General features: G+C 45.0%; 1 protein-coding gene across 2 annotated transcripts in view; it reads right to left on the bottom strand.

Moving 5' to 3' along the window:
- Nucleotides 1–7,667: 7,667 nt before the first annotated feature.
- Nucleotides 7,668–24,643, bottom strand: part of LOC143816545 (protein-lysine methyltransferase METTL21E-like) — a 44,454-nt gene continuing 27,478 nt past the window's right edge. For both annotated transcript variants that reach the window (XM_077297061.1, XM_077297060.1), the window contains 2 exons: nt 18,227–18,344; nt 7,668–9,067 (listed from right to left, as the gene is read on the bottom strand). In XM_077297061.1, the coding sequence (XP_077153176.1) occupies nt 8,658–9,067; nt 18,227–18,344 (528 nt within the window). In that variant the 3' untranslated portion in view covers nt 7,668–8,657. The remainder of the gene's footprint in view (nt 9,068–18,226; nt 18,345–24,643) is intronic.

The following is a 24,643-nucleotide window of genomic DNA, read 5'->3' as shown; positions in this document are numbered from 1 at the left end:
TTACAGAGGCAGGAATGGAAACACAGTGGGCAGGAATGGAAACACAGGGGGCAGGAATAGAAACACAGGGGGCAGGATTGAGACACAGGGGCATGATGAAGACACGGGGCAGGATGGAGACACGGGGGGCAGGATGGAGACACAGGGAGCAGGATGGAGACACAGGGGGGGCAGGATGGAGACACAGGGGGCAGGATGGAGACACGGGGGCATGAATATGGGGCAGGATGGAGATACATGGTGCAGAATTATGGGGCAGGATGTATACGATGGAGACAGATGGGGCAGGATCATGAGATGGGGCAGGATCATGAGATGGGGCAAGATAATGGGGCAGATAGGGCAGGATCATGGGACAGATGGGGTAGGATGAGACATCACATGGGGCAAAATGGTTACTCATGAGGGCAGGATGGGAGAACATATGGCTGGAGACAGGAATGAGACACATGGGGGCCAGGATGGGGGATATTATCATAGGGGCTAATTAAGGGATATTATTACTGCAGTGATGTATTTATTTTATTTTTTGAGGATTCTGTTTTAAATGGGGGGCGGTCCTGTTACTGTGCAGAGTGACACTATGTCGCCTTTTTTTCCTTCATCTGGTGTAGTGTAGAAGTTGGGCAAAAATTAAGTAATGTGTTCTGCAAGTGTTGCTCTAGATAACTGTTATTTCCTGCAGAGGCGAGCCCTTGCTGGAAAAAGTGATGGCTGTCTGTGCTGGATGAAGATGAAAAGTGAAGATGAAGGACTTCACCTAGAGACATCACTGGTGAGTCTGTGTTACCTCTACACTGACACTATACACTGTATACTATTTACAGAGGTCCTGTGTACAATGTCATCTGTGATCACTGTATAACCTGTACATTATACACTACATACAGAGCTTCTGTGTATAAAGTCACCGGTAATCACTGTATTATCTGTACCAGGACATTGCATACTAAGTACAGATCTCCTGTGTATAATGGCACTTTTGTTGATATTAGTATTGTTTTTTTGTTTTTAGTAATGATCATTATTGTAGTATTCAGTCACTATGTGGTGGTAATATATTGTCCGGTCATGGTGTGGTGGTATTTGTTCCTTGCATGTGCTGTTATTGGTCACAATGTCATGGTAATATGTGGTCTGATCATGGTGTGGTGGTATTTGTTCCTTTTATGTGGTATTATTGGTCACCATGTGATGGTAATATGTGGTCTGGACATGGTGACGTGGTATTTGTCCCTTGTATGTTATATTATCTGGTCACTGTGGTGATATTATTGGTCATTTTAAAAATTGAAAAATAAATAAAAATATACTGTATATATTCGAGTATAAGCCGCGATTTTCAGCCCATTTTTTTAGGCTGAAAGTGCCCCTCTCGGCTTATACTCGCGTCATTGTCCCAGGGGGTCGGCGGGGGAGGAAGAGAGGCAGCTGTGACATACCTGTTCCTGGCGTGGTACCTGCATCTCCAATGGTCTCCGGGCTCTGACAGCTTCTTCCAGCGTTGAGTGGAGCCGCATATTCATTACTGTAATGAGTGGTACCGGAGACTGCTCAATGCTGGAAGAAGCTGTCAGCGCCTGGAGAAGACCATCAGGGAAGCTGCCAGGGACCGCACCGGGAGCAGGTGAGTATAATGGGGAGGGTGAGCAGCATTGCGCGATATTCACTTCTCCTCATTCCACCGCCGGGCTCCGTCTTCCGCGTCCTCTGCTGTGATGCTCAGGTCAGAGGGCGCGATGACGTGGTTAAGTGCGCGCCCTCTGCCTGAACGTCAGTGCAGAGGACGCTGAAGAAGGAGCCCAGCGGTGAAACGAGGAGAGGTGAATATTGCAAGTGCTGGGGGCCTGACCAACGAGAGGTGAGTAGGTCATTTTTTTTTAATCATAGCAACAGCATATGGGGCAAATATCTCTATGGAGCATCTTATGGGGCCATAATCAGCATTTGTGCAGCATTATATGGGGCAAATATCTCTATGGAGCATTGTTGTGAATTTGGATTCTGGGCTCCCCCGGTGGCCGCTTGTGGAATTGGACTTGTCATCCTCTTTCCTGTTTCACCTGATTCCATCAGTAGTGGGTGTCGCTATTTAAGCTCATTTCTCTGGTGGTTTCTTGCCGGTCAACAATGTTATCTGATGCCTCTCAGTGCTTGTTCCTGCTTCTGACAACTACTAGATAAGTTGGACTTTTGTCCATGTTTTGTTTTGCCTATTTGTTCCAGTTCACAGCTGAAGTTTTGTTACTGTGTCTGGAAAGCTCTCGTTGATCAGGGATTGCTACTCTGGCGTTATGAGTTAATGCCAGAGTTTAAGGTAATCTCTGGATGGTGTTTTGTTAGTGTTTTTCTGCTGACCATGAAAGTATACTATCTGTCTTCTGCTATCTAGTAAGCGGACCTCAAATTTGCTAAGACTATTTTCCTGCTGCGTTTGTTGTTTCATCTGAACTCACCGTCATTATATGTGGGGGGCTACTGTCTTCTTTGGAATATTTCTCTAGAGGTGAGCCAGGTCTTATATTTCCCTCTGCTAGCTATTTAGGTCTTAGGCCAGAGCTGGGCATCTAGCGATAAATAGGAAATGCTACCTGGCTATTTCTAGTTGCGCGGCAGGCTTAGTTCATGGTCAGTATAGTTCCATCTTCCGAGAGCTTGTCCCTCTATAGGCTTGCTATGATCTCTGCCTGCAGAGATCATGACAGTTTGACCGGCCACTAAAGTGTTCAAGACCCAGGTTGAGAAAGGAGAGTTATAAGAAGTCTGCTGGAATTTTTTTTTTTTTTTTTTTTTTCCTCCAGTCTGCCTTGCTGCAGTCTTTTTTCTCTCTCTCCTCCTAATCTCTGTATGCTCTGTGTGCACCTGACAATAATGGATCTCCAGAGTGTAACTGCGGGTTTGAATAATCTCATCACGAAAGTACAAAATTTACAAGATTTTGTGGTACATGCTCCGGTATCTGAGCCGAGAATTCCTTTGCCGGAGTTCTTCACAGGGAATAGAGCTAGCTTCCAGAATTTCCGAAATAATTGTAAGCTTTATTTGTCCCTGAAGTCTCGTTCAGCTGGAGACCCTGCTCAGCAGGTTAGGATTGTGATTTCCTTGCTCAGGGGTGACCCTCAAGATTGGGCCTTCTCATTGCCAGCAGGGGATCCTGCGTTACGCGATGTGGATGCGTTTTTTCTGGCCTTGGGCTTGCTTTATGAGGAACCTCATTTGGAACTTCAGGCAGAAAAAACTTTGATGGCACTATCTCAGGGGCAAGACGAAGCTGAAGTTTTCTGCCAAAAATTCCGTAAATGGTCTGTGCTTACTCAGTGGAATGAGTGCGCCTTGGCGGCAACTTTCAGAGAAGGTCTCTCTGATGCCGTTAAGGATGTTATGGTGGGGTTCCCTTTGCCTGCAGGTCTGAATGAGTCCATGACAATGGCTATTCAGATTGATAGGCGTCTGCGGGAGCGCAAACCGGTGCACCATCTGGCGGTGTCTATGGAAAAGACGCCAGAAAGTATGCAGTGTGATAGAATTCTGTCCAGGAGCGAGCGACAGAATTTTAGACGGAAGAATGGATTGTGTTTCTATTGTGGGGATTCTACTCATGTTATATCGGCATGCTCTAGGCGTACAAAGAAGCTTGATAAGTCTGTTTCCATTGGCACCATTCAGTCTAAGTTTATTTTGTCTGTAACCCTGATTTGCTCTTTGTCATCCATTGCCACGGACGCCTATGTTGACTCTGGCGCCGCTCTGAGTCTTATGGATTGGTCCTTTGCCAATCGTTGTGGTTTTGATTTAGAGCCTTTGGAGACTCTTATTCCTCTGAAGGGGATTGACTCCACCCCATTGGCTAATAATAAACCACAATACTGGACACAAGTAACCATGCGTATCAATCCGGATCACCAGGAGATTATTCGTTTCCTGGTGCTGTATAATTTACATGACGATGTGGTACTGGGATTGCCATGGTTGCAGTCTCACAACCCAGTCTTGGACTGGAGAGCAATGTCTGTGTTGAGCTGGGGATGTAAGGGTATTCATGGGGACGTACCTTTGGTTTCTATTTCGTCGTCCATTCCCTCTGAAGTCCCTGAGTTCCTCTCTGATTATCAAGACGTCTTTGACGAACCCAAGCTTGGGTCGTTACCTCCGCACCGTGAGTGCGATTGTGCCATAGATTTGATACCGGGTTGTAAATATCCAAAGGGTCGTTTGTTTAATTTGTCTGTGCCGGAACATGCTGCTATGCGGGAATATATAAAGGAGTCTTTGGAAAAGGGACATATTCGTCCATCTTCTTCTCCCTTGGGAGCTGGGTTTTTCTTTGTCTCAAAAAAAGACGGCTCTTTGAGACCATGTATTGATTATCGGCTTCTGAATAAGATCACTGTTAAGTATCAATACCCATTGCCATTGCTTACTGATTTGTTTGCTCGTATAGAGGGTGCTAAGTGGTTCTCTAAAATTGATCTTCGTGGGGCGTATAATTTGGTGCGGATCAGGCAGGGGGATGAGTGGAAGACCGCATTTAATACGCCCGAGGGCCACTTTGAGTATTTGGTCATGCCTTTTGGTCTTTCTAATGCCCCTTCAGTTTTCCAGTCTTTTATGCATGATATTTTCCGCGATTTTCTGGATAAATTTATGATAATATATCTGGATGATATTCTGATTTTTTCTGATGACTGGGACTCTCATGTCCAGCAGGTCAGGAGAGTTTTTCAGGTTCTGCGGTCTAATTCTTTATGTGTGAAGGGGTCTAAGTGCGTTTTTGGGGTCCAGAAAATTTCCTTTTTGGGGTATATTTTTTCTCCCTCTTCCATTGAGATGGATCCCGTCAAGGTGCAAGCTATTTGTGACTGGACTCAGCCCTCCTCTCTTAAGGGTCTTCAGAGATTTTTGGGCTTTGCCAACTTTTACCGCCGATTTATTGCTGGTTTTTCGGATGTCGTTAAACCACTGACTGATTTGACCAGACTAGGCGCTGATGTTGCTAATTGGTCCCCTCATGCTGTAGAGGCCTTTCAGGAGCTTAAGCGCCGTTTTGCCTCTGCCCCTGTGTTGCGTCAGCCTGATGTGAATCTGCCTTTTCAGGTTGAGGTTGACGCTTCGGAGATCGGAGCTGGGGCAGTGTTGTCGCAGAAAGGTTCCGACTGCTCCGTCATTAGGCCTTGTGCCTTCTTTTCTCGCAAATTTTCGCCCGCAGAGCGGAATTATGATGTTGGGAATCGGGAGCTTTTGGCCATGAAGTGGGCGTTTGAGGAGTGGCGCCATTGGCTCGAGGGGGCTAGGCATCAGGTGGTGGTATTGACTGACCACAAAAATTTGATTTATCTTGAGACTGCCAGACGCCTGAATCCTAGACAGGCGCGCTGGTCTTTATTTTTTTCTCGCTTTAATTTTGTGGTGTCATACCTACCGGGTTCTAAGAATGTTAAGGCAGATGCCCTTTCTAGGAGTTTTGACCCGGACTCTCCTGGTAATTCTGAACCCACAGGTATCCTTAGGGAGGGAGTAATTTTGTCGGCCGTTTCTCCTGATCTGCGGCGGTCCTTGCAAGAGTTTCAGGCGGATAGACCGGATCGTTGTCCGCCTGATAGACTGTTTGTTCCGGATGATTGGACCAGCAGAGTCATCTCTGAGGTACATTCTTCTGCATTGGCAGGTCATCCCGGAATTTTTGGTACCAGGGATTTGGTGGCAAGATCCTTCTGGTGGCCTTCTCTGTCACGAGATGTGCGAGTCTTTGTGCAGTCATGTGACGTTTGTGCTCGGGCCAAGTCTTGTAGTTCTCGGGCTAGCGGACTGCTGTTGCCCTTGCCTATTCCTAAGAGGCCTTGGACACACATCTCGATGGATTTTATTTCAGATCTGCCTGTTTCCCAGAAGATGTCTGTCATCTGGGTGGTCTGTGACCGTTTCTCTAAAATGGTCCATTTGGTTCCTCTGCCCAAGTTGCCTTCTTCTTCTGAGTTGGTTCCTCTGTTTTTTCAGAATGTTGTCCGATTGCACGGTATTCCTGAGAATATTGTTTCTGACAGAGGTACCCAATTTGTGTCTAGATTTTGGCGGGCATTCTGTGCTAGGATGGGCATAGATTTGTCTTTTTCATCTGCTTTTCACCCTCAGACTAATGGCCAGACCGAGCGGACTAATCAGACCCTTGAGACATATCTGAGGTGTTTTGTCTCTGCTGACCAGGATGATTGGGTTGCTTTTTTGCCATTGGCAGAGTTCGCCCTCAATAATCGGGCCAGTTCTTCCACCTTGGTGTCCCCGTTTTTCTGTAATTCGGGGTTTCACCCTCGATTTTCCTCCGGTCAGGTGGAATCCTCGGATTGTCCTGGAGTGGATGCGGTGGTGGAGAGATTGCATCACATCTGGGGGCAGGTTATGGACAATTTGAAGTTGTCCCAGGAGAAGACTCAGCGTTTTGCCAACCGTCATCGTCGTGTTGGTTCTCGGCTTTGTGTTGGAGATTTAGTGTGGTTGTCTTCTCGTTTTGTCCCTATGAGGGTCTCTTCTCCTAAGTTTAAACCTCGGTTCATCGGCCCTTATAGAATATTGGAGATTCTTAATCCTGTTTCTTTCCGTTTGGACCTCCCTGCGTCCTTTTCCATTCATAACGTTTTTCATCGGTCGTTATTGCGCAGGTATGAGGTACCTGTTGTACCTTCAGTTGAGCCTCCTGCTCCGGTGTTGGTTGAGGGTGAGTTGGAGTACGTTGTGGAGAAAATTTTGGACTCTCGTGTTTCCAGACGGAAACTCCAGTATCTGGTCAACTGGAAGGGTTACGGCCAGGAGGATAATTCTTGGGTCAATGCATCTGATGTTCATGCTTCTGATCTTGTTCGTGCCTTCCATAGGGCTCATCCTGGTCGCCCTGGTGGATCTGGTGAGGGTTCGGTGCCCCCTCCTTGAGGGGGGGGTACTGTTGTGAATTTGGATTCTGGGCTCCCCCGGTGGCCGCTTGTGGAATTGGACTTGTCATCCTCTTTCCTGTTTCACCTGATTCCATCAGTAGTGGGTGTCGCTATTTAAGCTCATTTCTCTGGTGGTTTCTTGCCGGTCAACAATGTTATCTGATGCCTCTCAGTGCTTGTTCCTGCTTCTGACAACTACTAGATAAGTTGGACTTTTGTCCATGTTTTGTTTTGCCTATTTGTTCCAGTTCACAGCTGAAGTTTTGTTACTGTGTCTGGAAAGCTCTCGTTGATCAGGGATTGCTACTCTGGCGTTATGAGTTAATGCCAGAGTTTAAGGTAATCTCTGGATGGTGTTTTGTTAGTGTTTTTCTGCTGACCATGAAAGTATACTATCTGTCTTCTGCTATCTAGTAAGCGGACCTCAAATTTGCTAAGACTATTTTCCTGCTGCGTTTGTTGTTTCATCTGAACTCACCGTCATTATATGTGGGGGGCTACTGTCTTCTTTGGAATATTTCTCTAGAGGTGAGCCAGGTCTTATATTTCCCTCTGCTAGCTATTTAGGTCTTAGGCCAGAGCTGGGCATCTAGCGATAAATAGGAAATGCTACCTGGCTATTTCTAGTTGCGCGGCAGGCTTAGTTCATGGTCAGTATAGTTCCATCTTCCGAGAGCTTGTCCCTCTATAGGCTTGCTATGATCTCTGCCTGCAGAGATCATGACAGAGCATCTTATGGGGCCATAATCAGCATTTGTGCAGCATTATATGGGGCAAATATCTCTATGGAGCATCTTATGGGGCCATAATCAGCATTTGTGCAGCATTATATGGGGCAAATATCTCTATGGAGCATCTTATGGGGCCATAATCAGCATTTGTGCAGCATTATATGGGGCAAATATCTCTATGGAACATCTTATGGGGCCATAATCAGCATTTGTGAAGCATTATAATGGGCAAATATCTATATGGAGCATCTTATGGGGCCATAATCAGCATTTGTGCAGCATTATAATGGGCAAATATCTCTATGGAGCATCTTAAAAGGCCATAATCAGCATTTGTGCAGCATTATATGAGGCAAATGTCTCTATGGAGCATCTTATGGTGCCCTTATTAACCTTTATGCAGCACTGTATGGGGCAAATGTATCTATGGAGCATCTTATGGGGCCCATCATAAATTTTATGGAGCATTATATGGGGCGTATTTTGTATGGAGCATCTTATGGGGCCCATCATGAACTTTCCACCTTATGCTTATACTCGAGTCATTAAGTTTTCCCAGTTTTTCTGTGGCAAAGTTAGCGGTCTCGGCTTATACTCGGGTTGGCTTATACTCGAGTATACACAGTACCTAAATTGTATTGCATATTTTAACAAATGTTTAATAGGTTAGAGTAGAGTAGGGCCTGGCCAAAGGAGACTACCTTGTTGTGGTGGCGGATTAAAAAATCTTTTGGCCAAAACAAAAGCTGCTGGCTATATGTGTGATCTGGTGACAGGAATTGTTAATGTGTGATTGGTGAGGACGTGGTGCAGATGTGGAGTTTTTCTATGAGTGGGTTGTGGGACTGTGGAAAGTTTGAGGGGTGGAGGAGGGACTGGGAGGACCAAAAAATTTTGACCGTATGGGGCCCCGAAATTCCTAATGGCAGCCCTGCATGTATTGCTTCATGATGATTCATTTTACAATTTAATCATTCATTTTGAATTTGTATTTGCACATCCATTATTTTTGGCAATTGCATCTTCTAGCTTTGTAGAGTTTAATGCTCAGACTTGGTAGATCATAGATAACCTTCAAGTAAAATTGTTTTTGAAATTTCTGAATAAATGTATTTTCTAGAAGTGTATTCTCTTTCCTAAATCTCATTACCCAAAGTATTGTGGTGTTTTCATTACACAAATGATCAAATGTCTCCAGAAGTTCTTCTAGATATGGATGGTTATAAACAACGTCGGCTGCAAGAATATAGTCAAACTGTAGAGAAGACTTTGAGAACTTCTTTTCCAAATTAGTTCCCCACATTAGTTCTTTAACTTGTGGGACATGTTTACTTTTCATTTTGGTATTTCGAAGCATATTGTATTGCAGGTTTCCAATCAGTTCCTCCATATCAGTTGCTACAACTTGTGCCCCTAGAACAGGAATAGAAAGGAGAATAATGTGAGGAGATGAATTAAAAAATGAATTGATAAATGTCTACAATCTAATGTCAAAGTCTGCTGCAATATACAGTAGAGGCCAAAAGTTTTGCTTTTTATTTTTAAAGTGTGATTACTTCTGTCTGGTTGTTGTGATGGATTTTTCATGGATATTTTAGTAACCCAGAAGCCAATGGTTGTCAGCAATAAGGATAAAAATTTTGTTTGACATCATTTTATCCCATTATGTGTTAGTTTTCAACATTTGCAGTGCCAAATGTTTTGCATATTTTGTTAAATTTTGCCTAAAATATATATATTTTTTTGTTGATGTGTTTTTAGGTTAAAACATGGCAAAGACCAAGCTAAATTTATTACCAGATGTCAAGAGGCTTTTTAATCCTCCAAAGTTGATCACACTGTTAAGAAAAAGTCAGTATCTGATATCCATGAAAGTGCTGAACAGATTTCACACGAAATTAACTAAGAATTTAGGGTCAAAGTGAGTCGCCAAACTGGTGCGATGGCTTAGAGCAGTAGGGTTGAATGCACGAGTTCCAGTCAAGAAGTCTTTCATCTCTGCAAAGAACTGGAAGGTCTGACTTGAGTTTGCCAATGGAAAGAGACAGATTGGTCTAAGGCAATGTTTCTCAACTCCAGTCCTCAAGACCCACCAACAGGTCATGTTTTCAGGATTTCCTTAGTATTGCACAAGTAATAATTTCACTTTCTCAAGCATTAATTCCATCACCTATGCAGTAGTAAGGAAATCCTGAAAACATGACCTGTTGGTGGGTCTTGAGGACTGGAGTTGAGAAACACTGGTCTAAGGTGTTGTGGTCAATCTGTTTTGTAGTGATGACAAACACTATATAGACAGCTCAATTGGAAAACGTAGTGATGTAAGATACCAAACACCTACAGTGAAACATAGTGGTGTCAGTGTCATGGTTTGGGGCTGCTTTTCTGCATCTGCCATTGGCCCTCTGCATAGAATTGATGGAAATGTGAATGCTACCATGTTCAAGGACATACTGGAGAATGTAATGCTGCCACATGGTAAAACCAATGTAAGCAGGGGCTGGGAATTTCAGCAAGACAATGATCCTAAGCATGCATCCAATTTAATCAAAAATTTGTAAGCAAAGAAAAATGTTCGCTTGTTGCAAAGGCCAAGACAATCACTAGAGGACATTTGGGATGAGTTGGGATGAGTTGGGGTGACAAGTTGGGACCCATACCCAGAGCAATAAAGATGAATTGTTTGCATATTTTGCAAATGAAATGGAGCAAGATCCCTCAGGATGTCTTGGATACCCTATTGGCTTTAATGACTGGTTGGTGTGGTACAGTAAAAAAAAAAAATAAAAAAATAATAAATTTAAAATAAAAATTGTTAATTTTGTATAATGTATTGTGCTTAGGTTTGTTGTAGGGTGAATGTGGTGGTGTAAGGGGTGGCTGTAAGGTAAGGCAGTGGGACCAGTAGGTAGGTATTTGTTGTGTTTCGGTGTATTATAATCTCCGAGCACACCCGAAATACTAGGAGAATACCCGAGCATGCTCAGAAAACCCGAGTACCGAGTACACTCGCTCATCACTAGTGCTAATATATTTTTTCTTACTTATGGTAGTTAATTGGCAGTCTTACATTGCTGCTGATATGCCTGCGAGGATTTCCACTGTGATGATGCACGTCACTGACTCCCCATTGTACTGATAATGAATATTATCATGTATGTTATGTGATTATGTCGTATCATATGATCAAGTCTGGTGGACAAAGAGGCAGGGCACATTCATCTTGGATTATAGTGATGATGTGGGGTGTACATTTAGCTACCCTCAGGTAAAATTTTTTTATCATTTAGCGTCAGACTATTTATATCCCTAATTTTATTCTGTAATCTACTTCTGATGAAGCAAACAAGCAAAACCCATGTCAAGGTGTCTGTGGTTAGGATACTGTGACTTTGCTACATAACAAGTCACTTGGTAATATGATTTTCATATAGATTTTTCAGTTTCACGTTTTAGATTGTGATATTGGTCTTGTATATCTTTATAGTTATGTACAGTACATGCACTATTACTGATGCCAACCCATTACTCTCTTTTACTTTTTTTGTTATATATTAGTGCTGAATTTAATGACATATTTCTATTGCAATATTGTTTGGCAGTAATATAGTAGTTTGCTTATTTTCAGCAGCAGAGGTCGTAAGCGCAATGTTCTCCTCAGCAGATCCCAAGACTGTAGAGATGAGCAGTGCTCTCCTGACTTCTGCTGCTGTGGTGGAGCTATAGATAACACTGGACAGCATGGCATTCAGCAGGACAAGAGACAGAGAGATAAGCAAAGCACATCCAGTTATTTGTAGCTCTATTGTGGTGACAGAGGTCAAGAGCTCACCTCTGCTCTACGGCTTCTGCTGTCTGGGAGCCAACAACCTAAATTGACTTAAGGTACCGTCACACTCAGCGACGCTGCAGCGATATAGACAACGAGCCGATCGCTGCAGCGTCGCTGTTTAGGTCGCTGTAGAGACGTCAAACACAGCAGCTCCAGAACGATGCAGGAGCGATCCAGTGACGTAATGGCGACTCACTTCTCGTTCTCGCTGGTTGTTAGCTCCATGTAAAACATTGCTGACATCGTTGCTTTTGATGTCAAACATGACGATACACGCTGACCTGACGACCAAATAAAATTCTGGACTTTGGCTCCGACCAGCGATATCACAGCGGGATCCAGATCGCTGCTGCGTGTCAAACACAACGAGATCGCTATCCAGGACGCTGCAACGTCACGGATCGTTGTCGTTCTCGTTGCAAAGTTGCTGAGTGTGACGGTACCTTTATACTATGTCCTCACCGCTACCGCACTTCAGTGTCAGGACACAACATGCACAGTATATATCTATAATTTTTACAAATTGCTATTTAAATCTTTTCATAGTTTACAACTAAAAAATACTACATAAATATCATACTGTTCTGTGCTAAGAAACTACTGATATATTTTTTATGACATTCGACATCTGATTTTCTCATAGACCCATTGACTTGCATTACCCATTTTGATTGGACCCTCTGATCAAAATCAGACATGTCTCTGTGATTTTCCGCTGACTGAGGGACATGTGAATGCTCCCATAGCACTCATACCTGTGATAGTCTATCTGTGAAAACCACAGATAGCACTCATACGTGAAGATCAGAGTCTGAATGAGGCCTTAGTTAGCAACACAGGACTGGTCGCTGGTAAGATGAGACTTATTCAGCGCCTTAACACCAGTCACACACAGAAAAAAAAACACTAGGCAGCAATCCTAACCTCTAATGTAATAATGCTACCATTAAATTACAACTCATCCTGGGAAAAACATCCCTCATATGGCTATGTCGACTGGTTGAAACACAGTAATAAAAACATAAAAAGAATTACTGTGTTCTTAACGCCCAAATACCAGTGCCATTGAGGAGCTAAGGTCTAAAACACATGTAGTATTAGAAAGTTAAATGAGTAGTCCAGTGAAAACAAGTTATAACCTATACACGGGATAGGAGATAAGTTAATGATCGGTGGGTGTATGACATCTGGAACCCGCACCGATTTTCAGAACAGGTATTGCCTGACCGCCAATCCATTCATTCTTTATGAGGCTGCTAGAAAAATGCTAGGGCAGAGGTCAGCAGTCCCATAGGAAATTAAAGGAGCGCAGGTCGCATATGAGCACTGCCACTTCATGCTAATGAGGATAAAAGTTCCCTGCTCTGCCAATCAGTGGGCGTCCCAGTGGTCAGACCCCCACAGATCATCTTATTACTAGGGATGAGCGGACCTGTGGATGTTTGAGTTTGGCCAAACTAAAGTTAAAAGTTCAGTTTGGATCTTGACCTTAAACTCAATAGAACTTTGGTGCTTTAAAATGGCGGTAAAATGACCACAGTAAGGGCTAGGGGGGGCTTCAAAAGGAAGCTAAATGGAGATAAGACCAGGACAATTGCCCTGCAAATAAATATAAATATGGATAGGGAAATGACCTAAAATAACAGATTAAAAAAAAAGGAAAAATTATAATCTTGAACCAGGAGGCAGAGGTCCAAGTTTGAGCAGGAAGTGGAGCAGGAGGTTGACGAGGAGGAAGAGGTGTATGAAGAAGAGGTAGCAACACTGTTTCTAGGTTTTGTTTTTTATTGATTTTTTTGGACGGTACTCAGAAAACAGGGAGTGCAATCATCTTTTGGCAACTCTCTCTCATTATAGAGGCCGTGTAATACTCTGCAGATTTTTGGGTTGAAAACAATGAGAGCATCAAATAGGATATGTGAATGTGGTGCTTAGGGTGGTGGTGTAGCTGCTGCAGGGAGAGAGGGCATTGACGATCTGTCTGCTGCACGCCCTAATGAAATAACTTCCTCTGCTGCAAGCAGGCGACAGGACGATCTGTGTAATTTCGTAGGACCGAGCACTGTTGGATGAATTGTGAGGCCAGATCAAGTAGAAGTGGTTTTAGATTTGGTTGGCTGAGAGTGCCTTGAGCTCCTTTGCTTTGTCATCCACCCTGTCCCCTGCTGAAAGCGCAGATTTTGCACCAGCAGCTCATGGGCATCTGTCTTTCACCTCACCCCTTGCAAATCAGGCAAACAGTCTGAGTTCCAAGTCAAGCAGCAGTCACTTCTGCTTTTTGATGACTCTGCTGACTGTGATTCCGTGGACCATCCACCTGGCCATGCCTCACAATTCGAAGACATTGAATGCACTGATGCCCAATCACTTGTTCTCTTGAAGGCTGACTATGTGGAAGGGATAGTGCAAGTGGTCAGCGGACCACCGCAGCACATCTCTGATGAGGCTGATGACGAAACACATGTGCTAACTGCTGCAGCTTTCTGCTTTGTGTACACCAGCAAGGAGGGATGAAGACTCGGTGGAATGTCACGCGGGGGATTATTATTGTTTATTTTTAGAGCACCATTGATTCCATGCTGCTGTACATGAGGAGGGGTTACATACAAAACACAAATAGAAATTACAATGAACAAACTAATATTGACAGACAGTTACAGAGGGAGGAGGACCCTGCTCTTGCAGGCTTACATAGTACAGGATAATGGGGAAGGAGACAGTAGGTTCAGGATTATCAGCAGCTCTGGTGTTGGTGAGGTGGCAGCGGGGTCATGGCAGTCTATAAGCGGTTCTGAAGACATGAGTTTTCAAGTTACGCTTGAAAGTTCCAAATGTAGGAGATAATCGGATATATTGGGACACAGAAATCTACAGAATGGGGAATACTCTGGAGATGTCTTGCAGGTGATTGGATGAGGAACGTACAGCTGTGGAGGAGAGAAGGAGGTGTTGGTAAGACCAAAAATTATGTGGTGGGAGATTAGTTCAAAGATATATCGGGGAGACAGATTATGGATGGCATTGTAGGTCAGTGTTACTAGCTTGAAGTGGATACGTTGCGGAATTGGGAGAGAATGAAAGGATCTGCAGGTAGGAGAAGCTTAGGCGTAGTGAGGAAAGAAGTGGATTAGTAAGGAAGCAGAGTTACTAACAGACTAGAGAGGTGTGATGATGCAATGGGGGTGATGAGGTCCTAGACCCCACATGGAGTCAGCCATTAAGTTGGCTGCTACTGCACCCCAAGGCCGGACCCGTGCCTTTTCTCTGTCCATATTGCCTCCTCCTCCATTCTTTCCACCGTTTCCTCATCCGGTCTGAGATTGAGAGCAGTATGAGTGCACTTTTGGCATTCTCACCCTGCTGCTTGCCTGTCTGCGGTATAGGGTCACTTCTGCCTTCTGCTCCCTGCCTCATATGCAACGTACCCACAAAGTGGAACTCCATCTTGCATATGCTGGAGATACTGTGCGCGCCTCAGCAGGTGACAGTAGAACATTTTATAAATAGTTATCTGGTATCGCTGTGGGAACCAAAATAGCACCTACACATTTGTTGATTATCACCTGGTTCGGAGAAAGATTTTTACATATCAATCCATTTTAGTTAAAACAAGTAGAAATGATTCATATGTTTCATGATTGCCATATGGTGATTGCTATTCCTATTACACATAAATTGGAGGAATTGAAATGGGCACTGTGCAACCTCTGCAAGACTTGTCTTATAACTTAAGGTACCTTCACACTAAACGACGCTGCAGCGATATCGACAACGATGCCGATCGCTGCAGCGTCGCTGTTTGGTCGCTGGAGAGCTGTCACACAGACAGCTCTCCAGCGACCAACGATGCCGAAGTCCCCGGGTAACCAGGGTAAACATCGGGTTGCTAAGCGCAGGGCCGCGCTTAGTAACCCGATGTTTACCCTGGTTACCAGTGTAAATGTTAAAAAAAACAAACACTACATACTTACATTCGCGTCCCCCGGTGTCCGCTTCCCTGCACTGTGTGAGCGCCGGCCCTAACAGCAGAGCGGTGACGTCACCGCTGTGCTTTGCTTTCCGGCCGGCACTGACACACTCAGTGCAGGAAGCTCTGAGCAGCAGCGCGGACGCCGGGGGACGTGACAGACATCAGAGGGTGAGTATGTACTGTTTTTTTTTTTACTTTTACAATGGTAACCAGGGTAAACATCGGGTTACTAAGCGCGGCTCTGCGCTTAGTAACCCGATATTTACCCTGGTTACCATTGTAAAACATCGCTGGCATCGTTGCTTTTGCTGTCAAACACGACGATACACGCCGATCTGACGACCAAATAAAGTTCTGAACTTTCAGCAACGACCAGTGATATCACAGCAGGATCCAGATCGCTGCTGCGTGTCAAACACAATGATATCGCTATCCAGGACGCTGCAACGTCACGGATCGCTATCGTTATCGTTGTAAAGTCGCTTAGTGTGAAAGTACCTTTAGTCTTGCAGAGGATAAATCAGACAAGTCATCAAACTATTTGATAAGGGAGGTTATATCTTCCTAACTGCTCACTGGGTAAATGTAATGGTGGCTGGGCCTGAGGAAGAAAGTGTTTTGAAGCAAGTCGTACCACCGCCGTACCATGTTGCCACTGCCTCCTCATCTGCCTCCTTATCCAGTCAATGTAACACGTGTACGACCAACTTCAGCACAGCCAAGGGGGAGATGACAGCAGACTGTTCTGATAGTCCAGGGGCGGGCTGGGCCCGGTGGCAGGAATGCATATGCCCCCCGCACCAGTGCCTAAGCAGCTGCACAGGGCCGCTGGAGGACTGGCAGTGATTATAATTCATAGTGCACCTGTAGTGCGCTGTCGTGTCATCCCGCCAGCAGCCCCGACATGCAAGCTGCAGCAATATGTGATGAGCAGGCTCCTGTGCGGCACTGCCACTCTGAGGGAGACAGCGCAGTCAGCAGCAATCAAGATGAAAGGTCAGCATACTGGCGTGTGTGTGCATGTGGTGCTCCCAGGGAGAGAGAAGCCCCAGCTCCTCCTGCTCTTATCTGCTATCCTGGCAGAGAAGGAGAGAGACCGGGGGAGGTGCCGGGACAGGGCAGAGCTGTGAGCAGGAGAAACCGAAGAGCTGCACATGGACATCAGCCACCCCTGCACCACAGAGGAGAGTGTGTGATGTGTGTACGAGGTATCTGATGTGTGTGATGCTGCTTGTGTGTGTGAGAGCTGTGTGTGTGATGCTGCATGTGTGCGATGCTTGTGTGTGTGTGTTGCTGCGTGTGTGATGCTGTGTGTGTGAAAGCTGCGTGTGTGTAATGCTTGTGTGTGTGATGCTGCATGTGTGTGATGATGCATGTGTGATGCTTGTGTGTGATGCTAGTGTGTGATGCTGCACATGTGTGAAAGCTGTGTGTGTGTGAGAGCTGCGTGTGTGATGCTTGTGTGTGTATGATGCTGCGTGTGTGATGCGTGTGTGATGCTGCGTGTGTGATGCTTGTGTGTGTGATGCTGTATGTGTGTTGCTTGTGTGATGCTGCGCATGTGTGATGCTTGTGTGTGTGATGCTGCGTGTGATGCTAGTGGTGAGAGCTGTGTGTGATGCTGCGCGTGTGTCATGCTGCGTGTGTTTGATGCTGCGTGTGTATGTGACCTGCATGTGTGTGAGCTGCGTGTGTGTGTGAGCTGGGTGTGTGAGATTTGTTTGTGTGAGAGCTGTGTGTGTGATGCGTGTGCATGATGCTGCGCATGTGAGATTTGTGTGTGAGAGCTGTATGTGTGAGAGCTGCATGTGTGATGTATGTGTGTGAGAGCTGCATGTGTGTGATGCTGCATGTGTGTGTGATGCTGCGTGTGTGTGAACTGTGTGTGTGAGATGCATGTGTGAGATGCATGTGTGAGCTGCGTGTGTGTGTGAACTGCGTGTGTGAGCTGTGTGTGTTAACTGCGGGTGAGCCTCATGCGTGTGCGAGCTGTGCGTGTGTGAGCTGCGCGTGTGTGATGTGTGTGTTTGAACTGCGTATGTGAGCTGCATGTCTGTGAGCTGCGTGTGTGTGTGATGCTGCACGTGTGATGCTGCACATGTGTGATGCTGCACGTGTGCGATGCTGCACATGTGTGTGGTGCTGCGTGTGTGATGCTGCATGTGTGTGATGCTGCGTGTGATGCTGCGTGTGTGATGCTGCATGTGTGATGCTGCGTGTGTGATGCTGCATGTGTGATGCTGCGTGTGTGATTCTGCGTGTGTGATGCTGCATGTGTGATGCTGCATGTGTGTGTGATGCTGCGTGTGTGATGCTGCGTGTGTGAGCTGCGTGTGTGTGAACTGCGTGTGTGTGAACTGCGTGTGAGCTGCGTGTGTGATGCTGCGTGTGTGATGCTGCATGTGTGTGTGTGTGATACTGCATGTGTGATGCTGCATGTGTGAGCTGCGTGTGTGTGATGCGTGTGTGTGAGCTGCGTGTGTGAGCTGCGTGTGTGTGAGCTGCGTGTGTGTGAGCTGCATGTGTGTGAGCTGCATGTGTGTGAGCTGCATGTGTGTGAGGTGTGCGTGTGAGCTGCGTGTGTGTGTGAGCTGCGTGTGTGTGAGCTGCATGTGTGTGAGCTGCATGTGTGTGAGCTGCATGTGTGTGAGGTGTGCGTGTGAGCTGCGTGTGTGTGTGAGGTGTGTGTGTTAGCTGCGGAATTGAGAAAAGCAATGCCACTGTAACAACCAGGAACCTGGGGTGTTACATATAATTTAGAAATACTTACCAAGTAGTGTAGCCACAATTGCAACTAGCCCGGTCCCAGATCCTATTTCAATTATGCTTTTATCTTCCATACATAATTCTTTTCCATGTTTTTCCAAATAATAACACAACACAAGGGCCTGTGCAAAAAATAATAAAATCTGCATCAGAATTCAGAAGCAATATCAGCACATTGGGTCTTATTCTTTAGTTTAATGGGAACTGTCAGGAGCTTTCGGGTCTTCTAATTACATTGCTGGATAGAGTAAAAGCCAAGTTTAGACGCCTTACTTGCCGGAAATAATTATTCCATCTTTGAGAATATCAACGATGAATCTTTATGTAAATAAGTCAGTGAGAGCATCAGGGGTGGTCTGATCTCTTGCTAAATGTATTAATCTTCTGCTACTCCTATGGTGCAATAAATCTCCTTCCCTTTAAAAAAAATGTGAATATTGCACACATCAATCAGACCATGTCTTAAACAATTAGCCTATTCCTTAAAATATGAAAACTGAAAACTGGCTTGTTGCTTTAGCTTACCTTTTTTTTGTTATTTGCTCCATTCTGGCAAAACGTGTAAATGTCACAAAGTAAAAACATTACAAAATGTGAAAAAAGTACATGGTAAATCTCAATTTTTGTATGTATTTAGACACTTTTACCATCTACCTCTAACAATTTTGCGTTTAGAAAAAGTTGCATGGCTTATCTCAGTCATAAATTAGGTCATAATAAACAAGCACCCTTTATGGGCCCATATACACATTCTGAGTAAGTTGAAGCCATTTTTACCACTCAAATACATGCACCCATATAAACAGACATATAAAAGTAAAGTGGACCTAATTTTCTTATGATTAGATATACAGTGTGTCAGTAAAATCATGGTGCACTTTTGACCAGTCACATGATCTATTTATAGTTTACATTTTGGCGCCCTTTCTCTGGCCCAATCATGTCAGACCTGTTAATGAGGAGAGATAACAAGAATCAAACAACACAAACTCATTTAAACTGCTGCTCAGCCCCCAGTCAGATTAACCCTTGATAAACTGATCTCTGAGTAATACACTGCCAGGTCTGTGACATCATTCAACCACAAGCTTATGCCAGCTGTTTTCCATGCCAGTCGAGATGTGGATGGTACAGAGGAAAGTTCAGTGTGTTCTGTGGCTCGCTAAATTCGAATCTGTGACCAAAGTGCCATGCGAATATCGGCACGTTTATAACGAAGCGCCACCACATAGGAAGAACATTACTCAGTGGGATAAGCAGTTGAAGGAAACCGGCAGTTTGGTGGAGAAACCCCGTTCTGGTAGGCCATCAGGCAGTGACGAGTCTGTAGAGGCTATACGGGATAGCTACCTAAAGAGCCCTAAATAATCTGTGCGTATGCTCGTCAATTACACCTAAGCAAGACTACAGTTCATAAGGTGTTAAAGAAACATCTCTGTTTTACAGGGTACAAATTGCAGCTGTTGCACGCTATCAAACTGGCGGATAGACCCAAAAGATGCATGTTTGCTACAGATATGCTTTATGAGATCGACAGTGATGCAAGATATTTGCAGAAGATTGTGTTTAGCAATGAGGTGGCCTTCCATATCTGTGGACATGTTCATCGCCATAATGTCCGAATATGGGCTGCTGAACATCCTCATGCCTAAGTTGAGTACGAATGTAACACCCCTAAAGTGAACGTGTGGTGTGGCCTGATGCATGATAAGGTGATAGGCCCATTTTTTCCGCAGAGCGGTCTGTGACGGCAAACACGTATCTTAACATGTTGGAATTGTATGCAGTGCCACAATTTCCAGAAGGTGTCATCTTTCATCAGGATGGCGCTCCTCCACACTATACCACCATTGTTCGCGAGTTTCTGGATAGAACATTCCCCCAGTGGTGGATAGGTAGGGGTTCTGTCAAGCCATGGCCACCACAATCCCTGGATCTGACGCCCTTAGACTTTTACTTTTGGGGTTATGTGAAAGAACATGTGTACATTGAACGTATCAATGACATTAATCATCTAAAGCAGAGAATCACAGACGTTATTCACTCTGTTACACCAGACATCCTTACCCGTCTGCGGTAAGAACTTCACTATCGTTTGGATGTGTGTAGGGCAACAAATGGAGCCCACATTGAACTGCACTGAATAGGTATGAAAAAAAGGTGAAAAGGTATGGGAGAGTTTTTATTTTATTTGGAGCAGATTTCACATTTCTATCATTTTTTGTTGCTTTCCAGTGACTGATCAAAAGTGCACCATGACTTTATGGACACACTATTTTGTCTACTATATGAGCAGTAACCGGAGTAAAAATCGGGGGCGTGCTGATCGTGGTCACATAGAGTGCGATTGTGATCGAGTCCATGTGGCAGGTGTGCCCGCCAACGTCAGGGCCTGTTTCAGCTGGATGTGAGTCCTTGTACGTACATTTGTCGCTTAGGGAGAGAGGGTGCACCACTATCCAGACATCAAGGCATCCTCAGGCATCTGAATTGTGTTTTTAATTTGAGGTATTTATTATTATCTATCGGAGGCTGCTTGATCATTGTTTGGTTTTAAATGGTTTTAAACATTGTCTATGGTTCTCAATAAACTTTTGTATATTTTATTAATACTTAGATGTGTGCATTATTATGTTGTGTTTTTTGCTCGTATGCACATTCAAATGAAGTGTGTTGCGGCGCAGAGACCCGCTGCAGATATTCTGAAGACGTAAGAGTCCAAAATGTAAGTAGCATAAGAGGAAGATACATGCATTTAAGAGTCTGCAAAAATGACGCAAGTTGTATCAAATCTATTAACTTATGTATGACATTAATTTCATATATTTCCAACACAATAATTCAACTTGTTGTAATATCACATTATCTATTATCTATTGTTTCCATAAGTCTTCAGGCAACTTATTGCATCATTAGTAGCTGCAGTTTATCAAATGAGGAACACTATTTTAGCACTATCAGATATGAAGTGTTTTTATATCTTTACAGTATTGTGAATGGCTGTCCTATACAACTACTTATACATGTTCTTCTAAACGGAATCTATCCCCAGTTTTTTGTAATGTAGAGGCAGAGATCCTGATTACAGCATTGTATCACTTACTGGGCTGACCGCTATATATTTTTTTTTATAAAATCATTGTTTGCTGATCATCTACCAGTTATTTGACTGCTATACAGCACTCATGAATATGGTGGACTACCTGGCAGCAGGTTTACTATTCCTTTAGTAATAATCTCCTGCTAACATAACAGTGATTTATCAAAACTACAGTGAGTAGCCCAGTAAGTGACACATCAATGGATTCAGTGACTCAGTCCCTACATTTTGCTGCTCTTGGATTATGTGGGAAAATCTCTCAGAAGAAGTTATATGCGAAACACGTGTCAGGGGGTGTGGTGAAAATATGTGTATATATATCTATATGTGTTTAGTGACATATGTCTAGGGTTATATGTCTGACTAGTGATAATGTAACATCTGTCCTGAAGGCAAGTCGCACCTAGGTGTTAACAGGTACTTCCTTGGGACTAGTAGACATTGTGTCCCCATATCTCACTAGGAGGTCTAGCTAGGGCCAAGAAGAAGCTAACATTTGGCACCTCTTAGTGCTTGGAGGGGAGATGCTAATTGTGGCCTGATGGGATCTATTCCTGGGAACCTGGTCACAAGTGTCTCAAGAGGAAAATAATATATGTTTATTAGTAGAGCGGCCGTGGCCAATCAACAAGCCAGCAATTATGATATTAACCTGAGGGGCCGGTCTAGAAGCCTGACCTCCAGACCAAAGTTATAAATTTAGGCTGCAGACAGAGAATTGTGTTCACATGATGGGGGCAGCCTGAGAAGCTGGTGTGGTCCAATCTACATTCATCCTACCCTCAGGGAGCAGAAAGCAACTACCAGTTAGATATTTTCTGTAAGTTTCTCCTGTTTATTTTGATACTGTTTTGCATAAGCTGTATGTCTTTTTATTATCAGATTTTTATACCTTTTTCTTATTGTAAGCATTGAACCTTTTGTTATTAAAGTATAAAACTTTAACAAGTTGAACCTTGAATGTTCTAAAAGAATCCATAGCCTAAGGTGTGTGAGCCTTATGAGTGATAGACATATTTTTATTAGTATTATTATTATTTTCCGGGACTCATCGCCCGTGTATTCGATGAGTGGTGGCACCGTGCATGAGCGGGTGTGTGGCCTGGGTCGGTGTGTGATTTATGCTCCCATTACAGCATAGGACAGAGGTTGAATGCTGGACTGAGAATGGGGAGATAGATTAACCCTTGCAGGCACAACCCCAAGTCACGTGTGAGAGTAGGCACGTGATGAATAAGTGATACCACGGAGTAGGGATCCCTGACAATTGGTGGCAGAGCGGTGGGATAAAATTATTTCTATTAGAGCATTAGTGCATGGTTTAAGCAATTATTCCCTGTACTAAAGAAGTGGTATCCTTGCGAGGAGTGCACCAGTTCTTCAAGGTTCAACTCAGTGCTTACTTAGACATACTTGCAAACAGTTTCCCCTCCCCGTTTTTCTTTTCTATCTTTTATTTGGCAAAGGCTGTTCATCAATATGGCAGCCCAGTACAAGAAGCTGAGCAAAGAGGCTCTGACCGGCCTCTGTGAGCAGAGAGGAATAGAGACAGTCGACAGATCCAGGAAGCGGCTGATATGTTCCTTGATTGAGCATGACATGGAGCAAAGTGCTGAAGCATCTGGCCAATGAGTCTACCTCAGAGAGACCCAGCAATGCCAGCTCTCGCACCGGAAATACCTGCTGGAAATGCCAGTGCTGAGGAGCCTATGGACTGTACTTTACAAAAGGACTTACAACGGCTGGCAACAAGTGATCCCAATCTGCGCATGCAGCTTATTCTACAGTACCGACAGGCTGCTGCTGCAGAACGCCGGGACCGGGCTGAAAGAGGCTGCAGAATGCCGGGAGGACAGAGCTTTCCAGCTTCAGATGGCTCAAAGAGAGGGGTATCAGTCCTCAGGACATAAATCTAAGGAGACCACGTCTAGAAAACATCCCTGTGATGGAGAAGGATACGGACTTAGATACTTTCCTGCGGGGATTTGAAAAAACTTGCAGACAGTACCATCTACCCCGTGAGCAGTGGGCACAGTATCTAACCCCAGGGTTGAGAGGCAAAGCCCTGGAAGTTTTTGCTGGCCTCCCACCAGAGCTAGATGCGAACTATGAGGCCATAAAAGAGGCCCTGATCAGGAAATACAAACTGACACCAGAAATGTATCGTAGAAAGTTCCGGAACCTACAACGTGGATCAACGGACAGCTATGCGGATGTTGTGAGCACCTTGAGGACCACGTTCTACCAATGGATTAGGGAACTTTCTGTTAACAGTTTTGAGGACTTAACGGATCTTATGGTCAAGGATCAATTTCTTCACATGTGCCCCACAGATGTATGACAATTTGTGTGTGATCGGGAGACACAAACTGCGGATCAGGTTGCAAGGATTGCGGAATGCTATGTGGCTAAAAGGATGCCTGAGGTGCGGAAGCCATCGGGATTCAGCTGGAGGGGAGGTAAGCCAAACGGGGACTCTTCTCCCTCTGCCGGCCGATCACCAGTGCTGTCCAAGCCCACCTTCTATGGGGCCCCGGGGAATAGACATTCTCTAGGCGATGTATGCCTATGCTACTCCTGCAACAAAGTGGGACATGTTAGCGCTGTCTGCCCTGACAGGGAGAAACGCCCAACTACCACCACAAAGCCGTCTGTGCCCCACCGTCCTTCCTCTTTGTAGCTGGCTCTGATGCGAGGGCGAATGAGAACTGTCAATCTGTCACTGTTGGTAATAAAGTCACCATTGGTCTCAGAGACACTGGGGCAGAGGTGACCCTGGTGCATCCAGCCATGATAACCCCTGCCGATATCATACCAGGAAAGACTATGTTTATAACCGGGATTGGAGGGGTCAGCCCTGCCGTGCCCATGGCCTGTGTGTACCTGGACTGGGGAGCAGGGAATGGACTGAGAGAAGTGGGAGTATTTGAGGCTATTCCCACCAATGTATGATGCAGAGAAGGTGGGACCCACCTGAGATCCCGTGCGTGGAGGGAAAATGTCCCAATGCACAGGACTATAATTATGTGGCAGCTGTGACCCGGAGTCAGGCTGTGGCTCAGACTCCGGCCCAGAGATTAGAGGATGAGTCTCAGACAGAACTGCCAGGACAGGAGGCCCATACTGTGGTCCCGGAGCCTCCATACATGGCAGACCCACCAAGGTCCCTGATAACAGACACTGAAAACTCAGCTTCAGACCAGGGCCTGGCAGTCACACTAGGCCAGGGCCTGCAGGCTGACCGTCAGAGCTTCCAGGAGGCCCTGCAGACAGATGTCAGTCTGGAGGAGCTCAGATTCTTGCAGACCGACCCCCTGCTGC

This window comes from Ranitomeya variabilis, chromosome 3, assembly GCF_051348905.1.
Source record: "Ranitomeya variabilis isolate aRanVar5 chromosome 3, aRanVar5.hap1, whole genome shotgun sequence".
In the NCBI taxonomy this organism is placed as follows: Eukaryota; Metazoa; Chordata; class Amphibia; order Anura; family Dendrobatidae; genus Ranitomeya; species Ranitomeya variabilis.
The sequence above is the reverse complement of the archived record's forward strand: the minus strand, read 5'-3'. Positions and strand labels throughout refer to the sequence as shown.